Source organism: Mauremys mutica, chromosome 2, assembly GCF_020497125.1.
Source record: "Mauremys mutica isolate MM-2020 ecotype Southern chromosome 2, ASM2049712v1, whole genome shotgun sequence".
In the NCBI taxonomy this organism is placed as follows: domain Eukaryota; kingdom Metazoa; phylum Chordata; order Testudines; family Geoemydidae; genus Mauremys; species Mauremys mutica.
The window spans coordinates 159278219-159292540 of NC_059073.1; the positions used below are offsets into that span (position 1 = coordinate 159278219).

Consider the following 14322-nt stretch of genomic DNA (forward strand, 5'->3'; position numbering starts at 1 on the left):
ACAATTCCTCACATTCACTGCTTGCAACTATATGGTAATTATATGGTGTAGGTCTTTACCCCAAAGAGAGGTAATTTAACTGCCCCATATTCTGCTTAACTCTGACTCATTGCTGTGCCACCTTGGTGGTCTCACTGGCCATCTCTCCTTGTTCTTAACTCTGACTTAATTACCTCTAAAAATGTTCTGCAAACTTCTTTTTAGCCTTTTGCTGACACAATATTGGATCCCTTAATCTGAGGTAACCTTGCCAGTACGAGCAATATTACTGTTTACTTAGTGACTATTCATGTGCATAAGAAATAAACAAATGAGACTCAATCTCTAGTACTGCTACTACTGGATACATAGTTGGACATATAGATGTCCCTAATGGATACCATAGGCAGAGCTGAGTTTCTCAGCACTTGATAGCTTTGCTCTCCTCTTCCTAGTCACAGTATTGTCCCTCATGCCTTAAAACGTAACAGTATAACTTAATAAAGCTGGCCTCAGTTCTTTCTCCCTTTTCAATTAAAACTATTTTTTAAAGATAACAAATATCCATATTTCACCTTTTCACTCATTTCAAAACCAAAATATTTGTTTTGAACCAAACAATTTTGATCTGTTTTTCTTTGGGACGGTGAGAAAACTATATGTTTGGTTTCCTTTCACCCTCTGTTTTCCTCTTTACTTTCTGGTGCCCTTCACCACAGGAAAACGTGTGTGTCCATCTCCATCTGTCAGTCCCCTGAAAACCAAAACTAACTTTTCAAAAACTATACCCAAATGAAAATTTTCATGTTGAATTTGAGGCATTTTTTCCATGTTGACTTAAAACTTCAAATATATTTTTTCCATTTTTAGTGAAAGTTTACACAACTTTTTTTTTTAAACCAGATGTAGACCCCAGTGTCCCCTTCACAAACTTTTGTCCCCATTTCAGTTTAGGAGTAGCTCCTGTACTAGATATGGAAAAGTTGAGCTACTGCTTTGCTTCCTTTAGAAAGAATAGCTTACCATAGCTGTTGATAACTCTAATTTTTTTTCATATAAACTATAGGACATTTTGGCCCACAAGGCACAGGACCCAATCCTCACTCAGCAAGGAGCAAGAAACCTAAAGTGTTTGTGACAGAGGGAATAGATGTTGCTCTAACCGGTGTATGTGTATTCTTCATTAGAGCTAGTCCTTCCAAAACCATCACTGCAGAGAATATCCATCAGGTAAGATAAAGGTTAATGCTGGATGTTAGTATAAGAAAGTAAAATTTAATTCAGTTTCTATGGTGCATCATAGCAGCTTCTAATTTGAGACCTCTTGGTACAGTTAACTGAGTAGATCTCCAAAACGGGAATATTGTTGCGTTTTCCAGTGAAGGAAGAGTGTAACTGAGGAAATGTGGCATAGTTTGTCTTTCACAAACAATTGTGCTGGTAGCAGTGGCACCAACTTCAAGCGCATTATTATAGTCAACACAAGATTTGAAAAGTGGGGAGCAAAAAGGGAAAATTTGTGTCAGGGTCTAAGAAAACAAACAGCGGCATCTCCAGTGATGATTTATTGACCACACCATAGACTGTGCCAAATGGTGGCACTGTGATGCTGAAGCTTGAACTTTATATAGGTGTCACTTTTTGTTTTTACAGCCAGATGTTCCACACATTTAGTCTTGCGGATTTGCAGTGAAAATGATCTCATGCTTGTCTGTACGATCGAATCAAGTTTTGCACAAAGAACACAATGAAAATAAAAATATATGTACTCAAATATAAAAGCTTACCCAATGAAATATTTAACTCTGGCATAATCTGAGATGACCAAAATGGAGCCAGTTCATCTCATGATCCTCCGACAATTAGGAATGCATATCAAAACATGAAGACTCTTGATAGCTTGGGTCTCGGATACCAGAGATTATGTTAGCATTCTAGGGTGTCAGAATCTAAAGAGGGAACAGAGTTGGTGGTGTTGTAGAAAACTATTAAAGTAACTAGTAAAGATCCTGTATAAATGCAATCCCTTGAATTGCACGTGGTGCTTAACCCTTTAAAGATTTTTCTTATCTATTTAATAGTGCATGCAAGAAAGTAGCCACAATCAAAAATAGAGCAAAAGAGCATGGTGTATGGTAAAGAATTTCTTAATTTATCCCTTTATGCTTAAGTAGTGGTAGACATGCAGTATGTTTTACTCTTAAGAGTGAGCTGCAAAGCATAAATCATTGAGACAGAACTAGAAACTCACTGACAAAGATGCAGGGACGTCACTACAAAATTTGTAACTAGACTTTCATAAAACTTCAGAAGCAAACTAACTGTAGATTCCGGATTGACTGAAGGTACCCAAACGCATCACTGCCTGATATCAGTAATATCAGCAGTTTGATTACAACCTATGCTGTTAATATTTTTGATGTCACCGAACGATGCTTCTTGGGATGTCTTCCAATGAACCAGGAAGTAACAAGGTGACTGATACAGGATGGTTGAAGTTTGCTTTGAAAAATATGGAAGTGATGTTAATAGGCAAGGAGAGGCAAAGGTTATCAAATATTTTGGCTTTGGTATCTCAGTCCTTGACCCTGTAGTTCTATGGGATAAATGCCTTAAATGGTTGTACTCTGATACGCAATAGTCACAGCCCTGAAGATATTGCTGTATTCCAGTTATAGATGAAGCAGTCGCTGAATGTGCATTTGGTATATAAACTGGCAAAGGTATGGAATCTTTCAGAATGGAAATATAGCACCAGGAGGGGTGGCAAGGGATTTGGTTTCCATCCTTAAGTAAGGGCATATGTCTACCATTTTCCCATATAATTCCTAAGCTAGGGGTTATAATCAGATGTTTGCTAGTTTTACATTCCTAGATAGTGGCGGTAACTCAGGGAGCTCTGCATAAGTCCTTGTCACCGTCAACCTTACCTTGCTCTTCTCCAGGCTAGTTCACTGTAAATGCTTTACTTTGGGTTTCCCTTTGAAAAACATTAATTAGCTTCATTTGCTGAAGAAAAGACAAATCTACATAAATTAATAAAAAACACTGAAGTTCCATTAACTTGAAATAGGATTTAAGCTCCTAAATCACTTAGGTGCTTTGGAAGATGGGTTTAGGTACTTTAAAAATTTAAACCTCACTCTTAATTGAGATGGGTGATGAGCATATAATGGGCTACCTACATTTAGGAGTAATTAAAAGCATTGGTTCTGATGTTAAAATCTGACGGATTTAGGACCTCTCAAGATACTTTTCCTATGTTCCATCATTGAAGTTAACATAGCAATTGTTAATTTTGTTGTTGGTTCTGGGATTTCCCTGTATAAACAGCAGTGTATTTGTGGTTAGTCCCCTATGGAATGCTTGCTTTAATCTACCTGACTCTGCGTTAGGTAGTGATATGCTACACACTTATTTTACTCAAGTGTTTAACTAAATATAGAAATTGTGGTTAAAATGACCACATACCATTGCTGAGGATACTATAAATTTACCCCAATTAAAATAGTACCTCAATTGGCATTTGACATTGATCTTAACTCAAGGGAACAAGGTTTCCTTTGAACTTTTCATGCCAGGAGTCTGAACATTTTCCTCCGAACTCCTTGTCAGTAGCAAATTCAGAGTATATATTGTTGACAAAACTATTCTATTCTGAGACTTCAAAACCTATTTTGGTTTAATACTGAAATAAGTGAGTCCAGGTGTACAATGGTGACCTCTCTGGCTTTACCTAGGTCTTTGTGGAATACTGGATGAATGCCTCCAAAAAATTTTTGGGACACCTCATCAGGACGTTCGGTTCCCCCTTCTTTGAGGACATTAGTTGCCTGCCTCCACGTAAACAAACTGGAACAGGGAAATGCTCATTGCTAGCCAGTTCAACTGAGCCACAATCCCGAGAGGGGCCAGTCTGTTCAGGACTAGGATTCTTGCAGCCTTTGCTAAAGAACAGGAGTTCAAGGTCTAATTCTCCAAGCACCTATAATGTGACCAGCCTATATAATCACATACATATATCTTAACCAACTTGTTTTTCCAGTTTGATATGCATCATATCCCCTTCTTTCAGGAAGTGAATTTCAACATGCTGGATACGGCTCAGGGTGGCTTACTAAAAAGTGTACAGCATTTGCTGTCAGAAATCTTCATTCCGGTCATCAAGACTATGAACCAAGGTTGGGGTGAGGTTGGTAGTCCTCAGCAGGCAGCTAATATTCGGCAGGACTTCCTTGGCTCCCTTGAGGGATTTGTTAGTGTCTTGTCAGGAGCTCAGCAGAGTCTGATGGAAAAGGTAAGATTGTTAGCATGTATGCTATAAAATGAACCTAACATTGCTGTTGTTGCAGAAAGTTCCTTTCAAGGGCTTTTTCTAAACTGCAGACCAAAAGGCAGCATCATGTACTGCAGTGTAAAAACTTGCAGGGCTAGAATCTGGGACCATGGGGGTTCTGGGCTGCTGATGCCTACACATCACCACAGGAGGCATAGGCTGGGCTCCTGAGGAAGGGCCCTGAGAGGCTGGACTCAGCAGGAAGTACCACCCAGCAGGACTTGAGTGGCAGCTTCTCCCAGCCCACTGATTTGCTGGCACCAGTATTTAAGCCATGACAGGGAATTGTCTGAGCAACAACACAAACTGCCTGCTCTCCGTGCTTCAGACACTGTGTGTTAGAGACCCCAGACTCTGGTTTCCGACTTTGCCTTTCTCCTGACACCTGACTCTTGGTTTGGCCACTGGCCTGTCTTGGACTCTGGCCTTCCGGTACCGACCTGGTCTGACTCCTGTTCTGACCACTAGGTCTGAACGCCCACATTCCAGTCGTGACATGCGGATTGTTAATAGTAACTTACTGAAATTTGGCCTGTTGGTTTAGGGTGTCAGGAGGGCCTATGTTGTAACTTCAAAGTAACTGTGGGTATGTAAAGCAGGCTTCTCTTCAAGAGGGCAAAGCAATAATTTTTCAAATGAAATGGTAACTCTTGAAGTATCTGTCCTCACTGTCTCTATTGAATTTTTAATTCTTCCTCTTTTAGGTGAATCTGAAAAAGTGTGACACATATGACTTGAAAACTCTAAAGGGACCTTCAGACTATCTGGCTGTTGCTAACAGCACAGAAGCTTTAGAAAGAATAGAGGCCTGCATGAAAGTATGGATCAAACAAATTGAACAGGTGATGCGCTGCACAGATCTGAAACATTGCCAACTGTTCTGACATGAATGTCAGTGAAACTTGGATTAGTCCTGTTTACACAAGTGGCATTAAGCCCAGAACTGGTAGAAAGAAGTATTTACTAATGTGGCCACATATGCACTTAATTCTCTAATCAGTATGCTATACAGAGCTCCAACCCATCTTAAATTGGTAAATAAATGCATACAGTATATGCTAACCATGATGCTCAGAGTTAAGCTTCCTTGCTATCATTAAGGGATTGATCTTATTTGTAAAGCGCAGCACTTGTTCAGCTTCTCCACTCCAAAACAGCCCTATGATACATATACATCTATTGTATCTGTTTTTGGCACAAACATAATGAGTGAATCCTTTATGAATTACAGGTTGATTATTTTGTATTGTTATCCTTTGGTAGTATCATGTTTTTAAAAGCTATAGTCTGCTGAATATTAATTACTATATTCTGTGCCCTTGGATAAGGGCTTGAATGCTTAGTTTATGGAGGGGTAGGGAGAGGATTCTGCTGCTGCACACTAAAATTTCAATAGTGCACACTGGCCTACTCCTGTTTCAAAGCCGGATAGATCAAAAATGCCCTAGGGAACTTTGTAATAAACCTGCTGCCATACCAGACACTTAGTGCATGGCCTAATAGTATGAGGAAGACTTACATCCCAGCTTGCTGCAAACTAAGTGTTTGTGTAGACAAGCACCAAGTCAAACTACCAAATTGATTTAAAAAATGCATTTATTCCCAAACTGTGAATTTGTGTTGTAGCTCAAAGTATATTGTCTAGGGTTAAATTATATAGGTCAATTGAAAACAGGGCTCTGTAATGTACATATATGCAGATTGCAATTTTTTTTAGTATGAGAAATAAAACGTGTCTTATGTTAAGTCTTACTGATTTTCTGTTCTTAGAAATTAATTCTTGCATCTCAGTCTTCCTAAATGATGAAATACAAAATCACAAAGAAACCAGCATTGACTTCTGGTGGCCTTAATTAAAAAAAAAAAAAAAGCAAAAAGCCATGATCTCCTGGGGGAGGAAGGAAATGCAAGGATCTTGATGTAGGTGCACAGTAAGGACATCTGGCAACATTTCAGGGTATTTTCCCTTTGCCAAAAGATTGTAAAATCTCATTTTAGTACTGCACACACTGCTAAAAGGAAAATATGCTCATTAAAGCTGTCACTACAGTATACTTAGTACAGCAAGCAGATTTTAGCCTAAGGCACTCAAATACCACTGTGGTGAGTGATGTAAAAATCTATGTAGATTAGAGAGGTCTAAGTTCTTGGGACTCGATTATAGACTGTGGGGAGTTAATAATAAAAAGCACTAACTTACGTAAGCTAACAATTTAATATTGTTAATAGCAGCACTTCATTTTGGGAGTTTGATGTACTGCAGTTGCAATGAAGACTATAGAGGAGAACGCACTTCACAACATAGTCATGGGATGTAAAGGAGTGGAAATGCTATTAGCTTCCTTCCCTCATCTATCCTGTGCCAAATGGACTTGGTTATTAAACCTCTCTCATTGATTTATCAGAATATTGTGCTCTTTGTAGAAGCTTTGTCATAATCAGTGATGAAACAAAGTGGAAGTAATGAACTCAGTTTGTTAAGGTAAACGCTTGACCTAAGGTAGACTTAAGGTTACACTGTTGCTAGCTATCCAAGTCTTAATATGTTAATTTGATTTCTTATGTTGGCTTTTTGAAGAAATACCCATTGTCTACTCAAATTTACAGTTTTAAGCAAAATTGAGTCAGTTTGGCTTTTTAAGAAGGGGGGTGAGGTGGGGTGGGGAGGAGCCTAGCTCCTAACTAGTCACAGGAGGATAACTGAGAGGCAATGGGCGTGAGATAATATCTTTTATCAGACCAACTTCTGTTGGTGAAAGAGAGAAGCGCTTGCACTACACAGAGAGCTCTTTGTCAGTTCTTTCACTGACAGAAGTGGGTCCGATAAAAGATATTACCTCACCCACCTTATCTTGCTAATATCCTGGGACTACCATAGAAAACTGCATGTACAACAACACTGCAAACAGGAGGTGAACGTCAGTAATAATAGGAGACTTCATATTGCCGCTATCCGTTCAGATAAATAGCAGCATTTCTGTATCAGTCACTGATATATTGCTGTGTAATTCAAGGTCCTGGCTGAAAATGATCAGCTGAGGAAAGAAGCTGATGACTTGGGCCCACGAGCAGAACTGGATCACTGGAAGAAACGATTGTCTAAATTCAACTACCTTTTGGACCAACTGAAGAGCCCAGATGTGAAGGCGGTGCTGGGAGTACTTGCTGCTGCTAAATCCAGACTTCTGAAGGTTTCTGTTAACTTAAGACAGAACTAAAGGCTGAAAATAGGTTTCATACAGTATTAGTTTCCTAGGATATACAGTATATTTAATGGACCAAATCTTGATGTTCTATATTCTTTTTATTGCCCCTTATATTTTTTTAAGTTCAACACACTAAACTGGGACTGAGGGAAAGACTGGGATTTGACTTAATATTTATTATTAAGTGATAAAGCACTGGCCTGCATCTACGGAGCATATCACAAATCAGTATTTAATAGTAAAAGCTTTTCAGTGAAAAGTTGGTTATGACATAAAACAGATTAGAATGAACAGGCAGGTAGCTGAAGAAAATAGTCCCCATATTTGTGGCCAAGCAAAACGATTCCAGTTACATTCCACTTGATGGCATTTCTGTTGATCTAAATAAGATGCACATAGCTAATGGCTTCAGAAATCTATCAGGTAGAGGAATTGGCTTAATAGTCACGGACTCCCAAGCACAAATTTAAAGCAGGAGAGCCTCCTCAAGTGTCACTCTTCCCAGATGCTCTTCCTTTTACCGCCTATCCAAAACATCCATTTTATTGTGTGTCACTTTGCTTCCTCTCAGCCCAGTTCCTGATAGCCAGTGGTGGATTATCCAGTGGGCTGACGGGGCCTGGTCCCAGGAGCCCTGGCCAATTGGGGGGCTCCCATAAAAATGGGGGCCATGTCCCCAGCACATATCTGAGCAGGGTGGTGGAAGCCTGGGCTCTGGCAGAAGCACAAGCTGGGGTGGGGAGAGGGAAGCCCCTTCGTCCTGACCCTGGTCCCTGACAGAAGTGCTGGGTGGGAGAAACCACTGCACCCTGACCCTGGGCCCCCGCAGAAGCACGGGGTAGTGGGGGAAGCTCCAGCACCCGGGCCCCGGCTGCGTCCCTAAGACTGGAGGAGCTCTTGCTCCCTGCTGCAGCCTCAGGGCTGGGGGAGGTCTCACTCCCCACTGTGGCCCCAGGGCTGTGGGGTGGGGACAGAGCTTCTCCAGTCTTGGGGCTGTAGTGGGGAAGCAGAAAGGAACAAACAGGTTGTGGAGCTGCAGTGGGGGGTGGTGGAATGGGGTGAGACCAAGGGGAGAAGGGACAGAAAGTGGTGGGGCTATGGGTGGGGCCACAGGTGGAAGGGGTGGGATGGGGGCAAGACTGCAGGGGGAAGGCCTGGGGAAGGCCCCCACACTTTCTCTGGCCCAGGGCACCAGGAAACCTTAATCTGCCTCTGCTGATAACTCTACCACATTCACTCCCAGTGTCTATCCTTCTTCTCACCCATATGCTGCTCTCCAACTTGCATTTGCGATCAGCGATAAGAGGTTTCTTTTACCATTCACTACATCCCTGTGTTGGCAGCAGCTGATCTACTGTGCTGCTCCAATAACCACTTCAGGCATTGATGGCAGATTATTAATTTCAAATATGCTACCAGCCAGTTCCCTAGCATCAGGCATTTTTTGCAATGAGGGGAAGGATAAAGTAGTTTTCGCTACCATATGCTGGTCATCACTTCCCTCTCTTGTGCTTTGATTTTTCCACAGGCCCATAACCTGTAAGCAGTAGCCGCTTCTGCAAGTTCTTGGAATTCAGGGCTCCCAAGCATTGCTGAGGGATCTGGGTGGATTTACCACTATGCTTGAGGGGACTGTTAACTAAGTATTCCCCAGCTCAAAAAAAAATCCTTTTGCCTTTAGAATTTCTCCTGTCTTGGTGAGAGTGATGCAAGTTCATTCCCTCATGGCATCACATGATACGTACATAGAACATAGTGTATAAAGTATGCCCTGGCACTGCCACTTGCTGTGTTGTGTCACCTGTCTGGTTGAGGTGTAACAGAAGTGAAGATAAGTTAGATGCTGAATTGGGAACTCCACCAAACTGATAAGATACCTCTATGCTGCACACTCCTTTCAGTGGGTGTGTAGAGCCTGTACACAGATAGCACCCCTGGCATGGATGTAAGTATCAGTGTAGACCATGAGACATTGCTTAGGCGGTATATACCCTATGCGGCTCTCTGCATGTCCAAGCAGCACCTCTCCATCTACACTTCTATTTTTAGTAGTGTAATGTCCCACTGCAGGAGCCTTTCCCTGCAGCAGGAAAAGGCTCTGGTGGGAAAAGGCAGTGGGGAAAGGTTCTGCCAGCTCTCTGCTGCTGGAGTCTTTCCCAGCTGCACAGAAAGGCTCTGGCAGTGGGGGAAGGCTCCAAAAGTAGGATGCTGCTGAAATCTTTCTTTGCTCCCTCCCCGCTGCTAGAGCCTTTCCCTGACACATGTGGCTATACACCGCAGTGTGGGCGCAGTCTGCTTTCCACTGCAGTGTGTAGCTGCATGTACTCTGCATGCTGCTGAAAGTGGTGTGCAGTGAAGATGTAGCCATACCTACGCATAGTGGGAATCCTGTTCTCTGGATCAATTAATGTAACTTTAATGGGTATTGTATACATAGGCGTCTAATGGAAAATAGACTCTATAATACTAACTACATTCTATTGTGCTTTGTTATGTATCTGTTGCTGTAGGTTGTAATTAAATTATTGATATGATACAGAGGGCCAGATCCTCACCTGGTACAATATCTTTGACATTTCATTTTTTCTTAAAATAATTATTTTTGGTTTTTACTTCTTACTTTTAGAGCTGGCGAGAGCTGGATACTCGCATCACTGATGCAGCTAATGAAGCCAAAGACAATGTTAAGTATCTCTACACGCTGGAAAAATGCTGTGACCCCCTATACAACAGTGACCCTGTAAGTACAACTTTTGACTCCCTGAATGAAAAGATAAGATTCCATATAGCAACTGAACTGCAAGCAGATTTCCATTTCATAGGTTTCACTGACAGTTTGAAAGTCATGTAACATTACATTGCACCCACAAAATCTGTGCATCTAGTTCCAAGTTCTCAAAACAGATTTATAGTATACTGTCACTGAAAAACAAGTTACTTGGTAGTGAGTGTTCCCTCTTCAGGGATACCAGGCCAAATCTAACAAATGCTCCGCTTTCTGTAACATCCAAGGAAGGACATGCAATGCTGACTCTTTTTTTTTTTTACTAATTTCAAAATAAATTTTGGGAGTTTAGAGCTGTGATGAAGGTAGGCAGAGGAGGTTTATTTTTTCATTTGTTACTCATTATAACTTACCTGGTTAAAGACCATGGCCCAGATTTGTAAAGATATTGAGGCATTGCAGTCCTCAGTGTTGCAGCACCTATCTGATTTAGACACTTAGGAGGCAAAATTCCTTCCTTAGAGGTTTTTAAGGTCAGGCTTGACAAAGCCCTGGCTGGGATGATTTAGTTGGGTTTGGTCCTGCTTTGAGCAGGGGGTTGGACTAGATGACCTCCTGAGGTCCCTTCCAACCCTGAGATTCTATGATTCTATGAAAATCCCAATTACTGTTAGTGGGTTTTAGGTTTCTAAGTGCCTGAATGTGCCAAGAAGAGCTGAAGAAGAGTGGTGTGTAAGCTTGAACGATTGTCTCTCTGACCAACAGAAGTTGGACCAATAAAAGATATTAACACATCCACCTTATCTCTCTAATATCGTGGGACCAACATGGCTACAACAACACTGCATAGTTAAATCAGTGGAAGATTGTGTAGACAAGGCCCTAGCTATTTGCCCCTTCTAGATTCCGTTTTCCATCTTTGTCGTCTGAGCCTGAATTGCAAGATTTTTCTCAAAATAATCAGACAAATTAATCACAGTGGTTGGGCTATCAGATAAGTCGGCTAATGCAGTAAAGGGGATGCACAGTAGAAAAAAGACTTTCAAATTAGAAAGGTGACACTTTATACCCTCTCTGCATATTTGTAAAGCATACAAGATACAAGGCAGTGGTGAATTTCACTGAGTAACTTATGGTGTTTCCTTTTAGGTGTCCATGGTAGAGGCTATTCCAGGTCTCATAAATGCAATAAAGATGATTCATAGCATCTCACGTTACTACAATACCTCTGAGAAGATAACCTCACTGTTTGTGAAGGTGGGTGCACACAACATACTCTCTTGGTGTCAGTATCATTTTCTGTACAAAACATCTAGCTGACTTTTAATTAAAAGATCCCATGGGGAGACTAACACAAAGGGATCCTGGAAATTTAGTGAGACCACCTTTATCTCAACGTGTAGAATTCTTGACTCTCCTTTGAATGTAGACTATGTTAAAATGCTGATCAAAAGAATCTAGAGTGAAGTCTTTTAAATGATGCAAGTAACCATGACAAGTGTTTAAAAACCAAATGAGTCCTTGGGGAGAATCCTTGAAAGACAACCTGGGCTAAACTCACTCTGGCCATAAGCAGCTGTGATTGCATTCTTTTCTACGGAGTTATAGCTGCTTATTCCAGTTGTGAATTTTGCACTCTGTATACAGTTTTGCTAACTTAGCTCATTTCTTAACTATCACTCTTCATTCCTGCATGAAAATAGGAATTCAGTTTAAGAATGCCTCTTATTTATTCCCTCCTAGTGCAGTCGTCTGGGACATAACTAGTTATACTTGACTCACAAGGCACAAAAGTGCTTTGTCACCTCAACCTTGTTTGGCACATTTAAAGTTCTAGACTATCCCATCTCTTGGGTAGTGACTTGATCAGCAGCATTTTGGTTGGGGAATAGAATTGAGATTGGCCATTGGAGGTGAAACCATTTGTCTACACACCTGGCTGGAAGCTTTGACGCTTCATGTGCAGTCAGCCAGTAGCGAGTAAATGGGGGACATAAAATGAAATGAAAACAAAACATGTTAAATCTGACCTATTCATAAGACTAGAAATTAATTTTATTCTTAGGTAACAAATCAGATGATAACAGCATGTAAAGCTTACATAACTAACAACAAGACTGCCACCATCTGGGACCAGCCTCAGGAAATAGTTATGGAGAAGCTGCAAGCAGCTATTAGACTTAAACAGGTAACCTTAAAGCTCAGTGTGTGATAAATGAAAGTGCAAAGAATGTGTGGCCTCAGGACTGGATTCTCCTGGGACTGAAGGGGTGGGAGAGTGCCTCAGTGTTCTATTTCTAGAGTCTTCTGCCCTGTGTTCTGCAGGCAAAATACATCCACTGGATGATGTTGGTCCACTTAGCCTTCATAGTCCACTTGCAAGATCTCCACCCCACTCCCTTGTCTGACTGCTGGTGTAGAAAGACAGGTGGGGACGTGTTCTCCCATGAAGTCTGAGAACTGACTGACTCCTTTCATTCTTGGTGCATAAAGACTGTCTGACTGCTTCCTAATCAAGTATGCAAAAATGGCCATGGCATCTTGGGTCCTCTTCTCTACACCCTTTCCTTGCACCTATTCTAGCCCTGAAGTTGCATATAGTGAGCTCATGCTGTGGCAGTATTTTCCTTTGTCGTCATATTCTGAGTCTTGGATACAGAGCCTTGGATACAGAGCCTGTTTTAAAGTCTCTCTCCAAGTGCACTAACTACTTTAGAGTAATTAAATACTAAATACTTTTCTTCAGAGAGAATCCCATATTGAAGTTTACACAGATTCTTACAAATGTTTCCAGCTGCCTTAGTCTTGTTGGTATTTGTGGTGTGTTCTCTGTCTCTGTCTAACAGTGACTGACATTAAAGAATTCATTGCATACAGAAAAGTGAAAGACAGTTCTCTAGTAAAACAGTGGGCCAAACTATGATCTCACTTTCCCTGGGAAAAATCTGGTGTAACTCCTTTTCCTTAATTGAAGTTCAGGTAAGGATTTAACCTGGGATAATTATAATTAGAATCTGGTGGCATATCTTCAATGGATAAAATTTCCCATCCTAAAGTTGCACTACAAATTCCATACCTAGTTACCTAAATATAAGCTTTCATTTGCATGCTTAAATATGAGGTTAGCTCTAGGCACCTAGGCCGGTGCATGTTGGTCAGTATATCTAGAAAGAATAATGAAAGCAGGAAGGAAACTTTCCTCAACACCTAATTAGCTCCAGAAGAGATTATGGGTAAACTTTTGAAATACCTAAGTGACTTTTGAAAATGTACTTTGGGCTCCTAAATCACATAGGCACTTAAAATCTTAGAGTAAAATTTTCAACATAGATATTTTTAACACTGCAATATTTGGGATTTTTCTTGCCCTCTGAGTTTCTCCAGAAAGATGGTAGTCATGGCAAGGAGGCGGGGGCGGGGGGGATTGTTAGAGTGAATACATGGCAACCTAGTAACTTGGAGGAGCTGTTGAACTTAATCAGCTGCACACTGGAGATTTGCATACTGCCTATAGTCTAAGGTGGGGATTTTTCAAAAAATGCCTATTGGAATTTGGCAACCAACTCCTTCAAGCCCCTTTACAAAAAATCCAAGCCTTAATATCTAAATTAAATATTTTTTATTTACATATTGAAGATGCTTTCAGGGATTACTCTTAAAAAAGAGAGTTGAGTTACATACACTTAAGTCTAGGTCTGTACTTGGGTTAAAGATGGAATATTGCATATTGAGAAGCACTGGCTTGGAATTGAAGTCCGATTCATGAATGTAGAGAGAGATTATGAATCCCTTATTGTCCGGGGCAAGCAAGCAATCTGGGCCAGGATTTTCAAAAGTGACTAGTGATTCTGGGTGCTGAACTTAAAACACTGTAACGGGGGTGGATTTTCAAGAAGTTCTCAGCATCCAACCTTAGAAAATGGTTTAAAGTGTTACAGGTTCAACACCCAGAATCACTAAGCACTTGTGAAAATCCTGGCTCTTCAGTAGTCCTTCAGACAAGAGTAATTGTACGCAACTTAAATGGGGCTACCTGTGAGAGAAACTATGTACCGGTGTTATTAAATTGTTCACTG

General features: G+C 40.9%; 1 protein-coding gene across 1 annotated transcript in view; it reads left to right on the top strand.

Moving 5' to 3' along the window:
- DNAH5 (dynein axonemal heavy chain 5) overlaps window positions 1-14322 on the top strand; it is a 263441-nt gene that overhangs the window by 80936 nt on the left and 168183 nt on the right. The window contains exons 4-10 of the mRNA XM_045006969.1: window positions 1046-1209; window positions 4055-4276; window positions 5020-5157; window positions 7330-7506; window positions 10148-10261; window positions 11396-11503; window positions 12312-12434. Of these exons, the coding sequence (XP_044862904.1) occupies window positions 1046-1209; window positions 4055-4276; window positions 5020-5157; window positions 7330-7506; window positions 10148-10261; window positions 11396-11503; window positions 12312-12434 (1046 nt within the window). The remainder of the gene's footprint in view (window positions 1-1045; window positions 1210-4054; window positions 4277-5019; window positions 5158-7329; window positions 7507-10147; window positions 10262-11395; window positions 11504-12311; window positions 12435-14322) is intronic.